Source organism: Lathyrus oleraceus, chromosome 1 (genome assembly GCF_024323335.1).
Source record: "Lathyrus oleraceus cultivar Zhongwan6 chromosome 1, CAAS_Psat_ZW6_1.0, whole genome shotgun sequence".
Lineage (NCBI taxonomy): Eukaryota > Viridiplantae > Streptophyta > Magnoliopsida > Fabales > Fabaceae > Lathyrus > Lathyrus oleraceus.
This window is the reverse complement of record NC_066579.1, coordinates 442,467,911-442,477,273: the sequence shown is the minus strand read 5'-3', so window position 1 is coordinate 442,477,273 and position 9,363 is coordinate 442,467,911. Positions and strand designations below refer to the sequence as shown.

The 9,363-nt window shown below is 32.2% G+C and overlaps 1 protein-coding gene across 1 annotated transcript; it reads left to right on the top strand.

Annotated features, from left to right (window-relative positions):
- The first annotated feature begins 2,541 nt into the window (after positions 1–2,541).
- On the top strand, positions 2,542–8,261 carry LOC127081636 (NAC domain-containing protein 73). The gene is made up of 4 exons (XM_051021876.1): positions 2,542–2,710; positions 2,879–3,038; positions 3,137–3,326; positions 7,454–8,261. The coding sequence occupies exons 2-4, from the start codon at positions 2,931–2,933 to the stop codon at positions 8,026–8,028; spliced, it is 873 nt and encodes a 290-aa protein (XP_050877833.1). The 5' UTR covers positions 2,542–2,710; positions 2,879–2,930; the 3' UTR covers positions 8,029–8,261.
- The last annotated feature ends 1,102 nt before the right edge of the window (positions 8,262–9,363 follow it).

Below are 9,363 nucleotides of genomic sequence, written 5' to 3'. Positions count from 1 at the left end.
TTAGTACATGAGAAAGTTATTTGTGGGCAAATTCATATGTTACATGTCGTTTCACGATACCAAATCGCCGACATCTTCGTTAAAAGCCTTCCACAACAACTCTTTAACTCTTTGATGATATATATATATATATATATATATATATATATATATATATATATATATATATATATATATATATATATATATTAAGTTTAGTTATCTTATATACCAAATAAAATCGAAAACAAACACATAACTATAATATTGAACATGAATGTACTGTATTCAAATTTTCACGCATTCACACATTCAAGCAAATCTAAATCATTCGTGTAGAATCCAATGGCTCATAACTCATCAATAAAAGTTCTTTTATTTATATCAAGGGCCCAAGTTAACCCTGCCGTCAATCCAAATCCTACAATACAGTTAACCCTTTTTTATAGTAATTTTGTCGTTATCAAAACTGTTACTACACACAAAATTTACTGTATAACGTACGATATACAAGGAAGACAACCTCGTGACAAAATAATAATAATAGAAGAAGCTTAATGCCTAAGCTTCGTTGCGTGGCTTCTTTGAGAAGCTCACGAAGACGTGTTCACGGATGCAACATGGAAAATTGATTATACTTGTATGGGTTCGTGTCTATTCTATCTACTTTGAAGCCGACATCCAAACCATTGCTACCATTTCAAATCATATTATTTTCAACACAAAATGACAAAAACATCCTTAAACGTGACCGGTCAATTGTTGATTGATCCAATCAAGTTCAAACCCAAAACGTGGACGACTTCGAACCCAAGTTTTGTGCTCCATATCTTAGTTGTTCTTCTTTTTATTTTTTTAATAAAAAAATGCTTGATTTAATACATTCGTGTTCCCTAAGCTAGTATGACGAAAACACGAACTTGACATCGCATACACACATATTGATCTACTCTGTAAAGTGGCGAAACGTCCTAAGAATCAGGTTGCCAAGTTTCCACTTTTACATATTAATACCATCACTTTTTCTTAACCGAAGGTTTTACCATTAAAAGCACCATTTAAAAACTTCAATAGGTAAGTAATGGTGATGCCTGCCCTTTTAAATATTCCTTAATTAAGTAGAAAATACATTTTGATATAAAAATAAGTGTTTTAGAATGGACCAAATACAACTTCATATTATTTTTTTAAGTGCTTAATATCTTTAAACGAGTTATTACACATTCATGCATCACTAATTCTTTTAGATGATAAAATCAATCATATTTGTTGGTCGATTTCAAATCTACATCATTACAACTATGATGTATTGTCCATTTTAGGTTGAAAATCTTCAAGAATGTCATTTAAAAAATACGCTTCGTTGGGTTGAGGTGCATGCCTTTAACCTCGATTCTTAAACAATGTGAGAATATTTTGGTTAGCCCGAAACAACTAAGGAACATAGTGTGAACTTTCGAATTCTCATAAACTGTCAATGTTTTAGTTGATCTTAAGTCTATGTCACTGCGGCTATGAGATATTGTCTGATTTATGTATTTGATAACTCTAATGATTCTTTCTTTTAGAAAAGATATCTCATTGAGTTGAGGTGTATGCTCTTAAGAATATTTTGACCAGTCCATTTAGCTAAGTTACTTAAGTTAGTGAGGTATCTTATTATTATAAAATACAACGTAATTGCATAGAAAAGTTGAATAAAACTTCATAGTGAAAGCAAAGAAGTTTCTCTGCAGAAATACTCTTCTTCTTCCCCTTTTCTCCAAAATTTTAATTTCTTTTTCTTCCCCAATTCATTTCTTTTCTTCTTCAATAATTGTTGTGCAACAGAATAATCTTACAACTAATGTGTGGTTGATTCACTCGAGTGAAGAGTGAATAATAAGAGGAGTAATCAATCATAAATATTGGTTATTGTTCGTCAATATTAATTCGGAATTCTTTATAAATTTGGTGAAATTGTACATAAAAAATTTGACGAAATTCTAACAAATATATAATGTTGTAACATCTAAGATTAGATCCTAAAAACTAGAAACTCGTATCTCTACCGCAGAGTACAAGCCCACCCCTCTTAATCCTAATAGATAAACAAAAATGCATATCAATTCTTAACTATCAACACAAGACCGACACGGAGACAATGATTTTGACTTAAGCAAGAATGTTATTGAGACTTATCGTTGAATATAAAAAATTTAGATGCATAATTTTATTTCAATTTTACTAAATGATTTAAGCGGCACATGTATATTTTTATTGGTTTCACTTCAAAGCATCTACTAATTTGTGCGACTTCCACTCAAACGGTCGGATGAAACCGCATCATGTATATTTTTATTGGTTTCACTTCAAAGCATCTATTAGTTTGTGCGACTTCCACTCAAACGGTGGGGTGAAACCGTATCAATAATAATATTAATATTATTATTATTATTATTATTATTATTATTATTATTATTAATAATAATAATAATAATAATAATAATAATAAAATATGTACGCCGCGGGTATTCTTTGGTTGAAACGTGTATACACCAGCATAGCCAAAACGTGACCTCCAAGCAACCTTTGCTATATGTAGAACCCCTAGTTTTTTTTCCTATCTTTCTTTTTTCTATCTGCTATAACTAACTACACGGTCTCTGAAAGCACTTGGAAAATCACAAACACAAATTCAATCATTGAATCATAACACATACAGAAGAAATAAAAGTGTGAGTCTCTCAAGGTATGATTAAACAAATATTCTCTCATAATTTCCAGCAACAAGAAGACGTGTCCCGAAAGACACAAACTGTATAATTAGCTTTACCTTTATTTACATTTTTTATTTCTATAATTAATTTATCACCTTTTTTCTTTACAACTATTAATATTAGAGACTTATATATTGTAGGAGAGATTAGTAGAACCAAAATTCTGTTATCCTAGAAAGTCAATACAGAAAGATGACTTGGTGCAATGAGTCTGATGTTAATGATCACATAAAGCTCAATGAAGAATTTCAAACCATAAAATGCCCCTCATGTGACCATGATATTGAAGTGAAAAATCAGGTATTAATTAAAGATTTATTTATTTATATATTTATTTTGATTTTAATTATAAGTTTATTTTTGTGTGTAAATATTTGTATTAAACTGATGATATATAGGGTGGAATTCAAGATTTGCCTGGTTTACCAGCTGGAGTGAAATTTGATCCAAATGACATAGAAATATTAGAGCATTTAGAGGCAAAAGTGATGTCTGATGTGTGCAAAATTCATCCACTTATTGATGAGTTCATACCAACACTTCAAGGAGAAAATGGAATTTGTTATACACACCCAGAAAAACTACCAGGTTTTATTTTAGCTTAATTTAATTAAAATATAGTTTAGAGATTTGGAATACCGTTTGATGAATTGCATGTGTTATTTATTTTCAAATCATTTATTATTGGTAGACACAGTCTTGTTGTGCACGGTACCGCATGCATCAAATTAATTAATTAATTTTTATTGTAATAATTAACTATATTGCTTAAATATTTATTAAAAAAAAGATATTGCTTAAGTATGATTTATTTTTTAATTAACCACATATATCATTTATGTTCTCCATATTTGAGATGTTTCTTGCAATTGAAGCAAAGAAAATTTTATGTCTATCAATAACACTTGGGTCTAGTTCCTTCTATTAATTAATGTCACAACTTTACAAATCAACCATTGAAGCAAAGAAAGTTTCTGTCTAGTCATCGTCGTGTGTGTAATGTTCATGGACCTCTTTTAACCAACCCTTTAAGTGTGTTACAAGAAATTAATTAATGCCTAAATTGGCAATGGCTACCAAACTGTGATCAACAGTGCCATCCTATGCCTTACATCAGCAGTATAGCAAGTTAGGTCAATTACTAATTCATTTTGTTACTGTACCATTTAGGTAAATTGTCAATGAAGTTAAAAAAAAATATCAAAATTAGTGTTCATCATGATAATTAGTTGAATAGCTTTAGAAGTTAGTTAGTTTAACTAACGGTACAAACCAATTTGTTAGAAGCAAACAAATTATAAAAAGTGGTATATGCTTGTGGAATGGGATTTGCAATGGTGTGGCCCACGAAGGAGCAAGAGGAACTTGAATTCGGACAAGCTCTTAACATAGAGACAACAAGTCGCCCAATTGGGTTGGGCCGCTCAATAGGTCCGAGGTATGAAACCCATGATCTACATGACTTGTCACGTATGGCTTAAGAGGTCTCCTAAAGTAGCCTTGTAAATTGCCAAGAAGGCACATGAAATTGCTCGTTTGGGCTTCAATCACTCGAACTGGTTTTCATTGCCCATTCACCCACGAACGTGGAAGGCGACATGTCCAAGTATTAACGAATGAGATATTAGTTAAAGGAAAAATTCTCCCCAATGATTCAAGGGAGAACAAATTTCCTATGTTCCACGTTTCCGATAATGGGTTGGGAAAATCGCTCTCTAGCCCAGATCCAAGAAGTTTCTACATATACTCCACTCGTAGAGTTGGGAGGGGATCATGAATTTTCCCTAAAAAACACATATAGAGCTTCTCACAACCCTCACTTGAGCAAGTCCTCAATACACAATAAACCCCAAAATCTGACATTTTTACACAAATAGGGGTTGTCATCTCATAGTACTTCTTTATCAAGTACAATTGACACCCATTGTGGAGTCCCAATAAAACTTCCCTAGGTCACACTCACCTTTCATTCATCAGCTGCCTCAACCACCTTCTTCAACATGGTGTCGAGATAAGGCGCCACGACACCTACCAACTCAGTTGCACCCGTTTACGCCATAGCATGAGGATTTGTTGGAGGTGAAAAATCTAAATCTTCTCATTAGAGGTATGCTTGGTAGGTTTTTGTGGGGGATGCTACACCAACTAGTCATAAATCAAATGTAGGAGATGAGCCATAACTCTGAATCTTCTCTAGTGAAGACGCCACTAACATCATTCCTCGCGATAATGACCTCATGGTCATAACGGTGCAATGTAACCATTGTGATATAAAACGAGTGATGATTGACTTGGGAAGCTCAACAGATATCCTTGAGAGTTTCCGGTTGGATCCATATGACATCCGAGTGTTTCAAGGTTCCATGGCCAGACTTTTAGAAGGGCCACACAACTCTCAAGACGGTGTTCGGGTTGAACAAGAACACGAAAACAATCAAGATCAGGTATCTCGTACTAGTCGCCCCCTCGCCATATAACAACATCATGAGACGACCCACACTCATCCTTTTGCAAATTTAGAGTCTAGGATAGAGCCTGAGAAGGAATGACTAACTCCCATATAAAACCTATATAAGGTTCTGATTAGGCCCTAAGATTTTCATGTCACGAAGTTGGGCACTTCTCTCCCTGAGGCTGAAGAAGAGGATTTGGTTGTCCTGCTAAGGAAGAACTTTGACTTCTTCGCCTAGACACAAGCTGACATGCCAAATATAAACGCCGGAGTAGTCTTTCCTTCTCCATAGTCTTCCATTGCCTCACCATCTACTCCCTAGTGAAAGATGTGTCTCATAGAAAACATAAATTAGGCGAGGAGAAGCATGCGTCAATCGACGAGAAGGTTGAGAAATTAAAGAATGCATGCTCCATAACTAAGATCAAATATCCATTATGTTTGGATAATGTGGTATTGGTTCAAATGTCATCAAACAAATGGAGAATGTGCATCTATTTCACTGACCTGAACGTGGCATGTTCAAAATATCCATACCCATAGCCTAACATTGATAAGATGATTTATGGATCCTCGGACTATAAGACTTTAAGTTTCATGGATGCTTACTTTGTCTACAATAAGATAAGTATGGATCATTTGGACGCTCTTATGGAAGAGGTTTTAGGACTCGCTGATATGGAAGAGATAATTTCGGCGGCATAAGTATCTCGACGGAAGGGCGTCAAGAGCTGTAACGCTAGTGGTTGTAGTGTTGATTATGGCCGGAAAAGAGGCGGTATGGTGGTGACCATAATGAGTCACCCAAAAAAAATTCTCATCGGAAGACAGTGGGTCAACCGGGTAAAGCATGGTGAAAAATTGAATCTCAACAAGCTCTAGATACCATTTAAGGTCCATTGAGTCACCCACTATTTAGTTCCACGCCCCAGATGCAAATCATAGACGTGAGTGGGGTGTTAAGAGTCCTACATCAGACAGTATATGGCCCGAACATGTGTATATAAGTGGTAGAAATCCTCACCCTACTGGTCGGTTTTGTATGATTGAGTTAGGCTCAACCACACATTCTTATGAGTAATAATCTTGAAGTCAAACTTATGATTTACAACAAATCTTTCATTAACCTAGCAAAAACACATATCTTCCATGAGAAGAGTAAACACAGTGAAACAAGATTTTATGTTTTTTAGAGTCTATGTGAACAAAGAGAAATTAATTGTACAATATTGTCCACCATAAGAGCAACCAGTTGATTCATTCTCCATGGCAGTTAAGAAGGAGTAGTTCTTGAAGCAAAAGATGATAATAGGGAGTTGTAATATTTGATGGCTTGAATTAAGAAGTGTTAATTGTAATTCAAACTATACAAAATTAGTTACTTAGTGTTAGTTCAGTAGTCATCCAGAGTGAACCTTCTTTTTCATGTGTTGTTGATGACGGGGATATGATAATAAATTCTTTAACGATCTTCTAGTTTTAGTCCGATAGTGGAAGGTTATACCTGCAAACACTTAAATCAATGACAACCGAGAGTATGGGGTTTTTAAATTAGATTAATGTGTCTTTATGATAAATTTTTCTTTTCACCTTTATCGTAGGTCTTTAGGGTTTGATACCTTAGAACCTTCTATAAGAAACACATGTCTCAGTCAGAGAATAGTTATTAATATATCATCTGACATGGTTATCCAACTGCCCATAATAACTAGGCAGCCTCGATCTAGTGCACTTCTAGGACGAACATATCTTCTAGACCATATTTATCATTTTTGGTTATTCAACTGCTCATAATGGCTAGGCAGCCTCAATCTAATGCACTTGTAGAACGAGTATATCTTCTAGATCATATTTATCATTTTTTTTTTCAAGTGACTTGGAATTATGTGGGTTGAACGTGGCCCAAACCAAAACAAGTGGGTTACAAGTTTGTTAATTAACTTAGAAGTTACTTATATTAACTAACCATGTGTTAGTGGCCTACTTGTACAAGTAAACCAGTTTGTTAGACACAAATTCACCTATAAGATGTGACATATACTTGTAATTAATACACACTCTTCTAGTTATCAATCAATTCAACTTTTTCTTTTAATTTCTTCTTTTGGTTTAGTTACTTCATTAGTAAATAACTTTGATAGTTGGTTTTAATCCAACCCATCATATAGTTAGCATGCCTCTCATACCTAACCATAAGAGTTTTGTTTACAAATACTATAATACAAGACATATACATGATTAATTTTTCTGTAAAATGATGCAGGAGTTGGTAAAGATGGGCAAATCAGACATTTTTTTCATAGGCCTTCTAAAGCATACACAACAGGAACAAGGAAAAGAAGAAAGGTTCACACTGATGAAGAAGGAGGTGAAACAAGATGGCACAAAACAGGAAAAACTAGGGCAGTATTTGTTAATGGTATTGTCAAGGGTTTTAAGAAGATACTAGTTCTCTACACAAACTATAGCAGGCAAGGAAAACCAGAGAAGACTAATTGGGTGATGCATCAATACCATATTGGTAGTAATGAAGAAGAAAGAGATGGAGAATTAGTTGCTTCAAAGGTGTTCTACCAAACACAACCAAGACAAAGTGGTAACTCCATTAACGTAAGAGATTCATATGACAAAATAATTAACAAAGGAAGTGGCCATAGTAATAGTACAACACCTAAGAATTTAGGTCTTGTGGAATCCTACAATGCTCCTTATACAAATTATGAGCATGTCAATGTTGGTCATAATAGGGAAAGCTCGCCGCAATTTACTCCAAACATTGTTATCCAACGTGATCGTGGATCTATTATTCGCTTGGCAATGGATGCAAACAAAGTATGAGTAGAGAAGAGAAAGTAAAACTTGAGAAGAGATTCTAGGTAGAGACAGCTGTGATTTTATTATTATTTTTATGTTGGTGATTCTATTAATAATCAAATAACAACACTTATATAAAAAAGTAATTGGCTTTTATATAGTGATTTATCTGAAATTTAGAGACCAAGCTAGCTATTTCTGGTACACACAATTATTGACTATTCATTATTCATTACACTTGACAATTCATTGGTGTATCTTTGGTTGTGCATTGATTAATTTTAGTTACAAGTGAATTAAAGTTAAAATAATTTGCTTAGATAATAAATTTTTGCAAAAGTGAATTGAGAAGTAAATATCAATGTAGAAATCAAATTTAAATTTAAAAACATTTGTAAAATCAATTATGAAAAGTATAATTAATTATATTCAAAATTAATTCTACACACTCATAATCAACTCTAAATACGCTTAGTATATGTTTGGATAAACAATTTATTAGTAGCTTATAGCACATGTGTTTTTTAAAATAAGTGCTTATGAATAAGCTTACATAAGTAATTTTTATAACAAAATTTAAAATAAACTTAAATTATTTTTATATATGTTATAAGTAATTTTCATTAATTTTTTTGAAGAATCTATAAAAATAAGTTTAAAATAATTTATAAAAAATGTTTTAATCTAGTATTATCTCTTTTATTTATTATAAATTGTTTTGTATTTTTCACACGTAAGAAAAGTAACTATTATTGTATAAAAATGAAAAAATTATAAATATTTTTACAAAATTATTATTCAATAATAAATAGAAAAGATAAATTTATATAATTAAAAATAAATATAATAATAAATATTAAAAATATAATAAAAAATAACATTAATTATTTATCGATAATGTAAAGTGATTGTGATACAATTTTTTTAAAAAAAAATAACTTATGATAAAAATTGGAGAGAGTATAATTAATTCTTCTAAACAGTGTCACCAAATTTATAGAATATAATGTCAAATCAGTTGATTCAAGCAATGCCCTTAATATGTTAATGTATAGTATGTCAAAGTTTTGCATAGAAATTGAATTCTTACTTTTTTTTTTTCTTCTTTCCTCCTTAATTTTAATTATATTGAGTATAAGGCACATATGGTAATCCATATTTTTAAATTAATTTCTAAAACAATTTATATTTTTTTTAAAAATCTTAAAGTACCTCATTTAAAAAAAAAAAAATTGGGACGTAGTGTTGTTGTCAAACAAATTGGCGATAACACTGTAATTTTGAGAGGATGCACCAATTGAATTGACAATTTTAAATTACCAATTTAATTGGCGTCGATGTACATATTTTAAAAGGATG

What these genes read in the sequence shown, in the direction of transcription:
- LOC127081636 (XM_051021876.1), top strand. Translation starts at nt 2,931, where the DNA reads ATGACTTGGTGCAATGAGTCTGATGTTAATGATCACATAAAGCTCAAT. An exon ending in ATATTGAAGTGAAAAATCAG is followed by an intron (nt 3,039 to 3,136) that starts GTATTAATTAAA and finishes GATGATATATAG; the next exon opens with GGTGGAATTCAAGATTTGCC. An exon ending in ACACCCAGAAAAACTACCAG is followed by an intron (nt 3,327 to 7,453) that starts GTTTTATTTTAG and finishes AAAATGATGCAG; the next exon opens with GAGTTGGTAAAGATGGGCAA.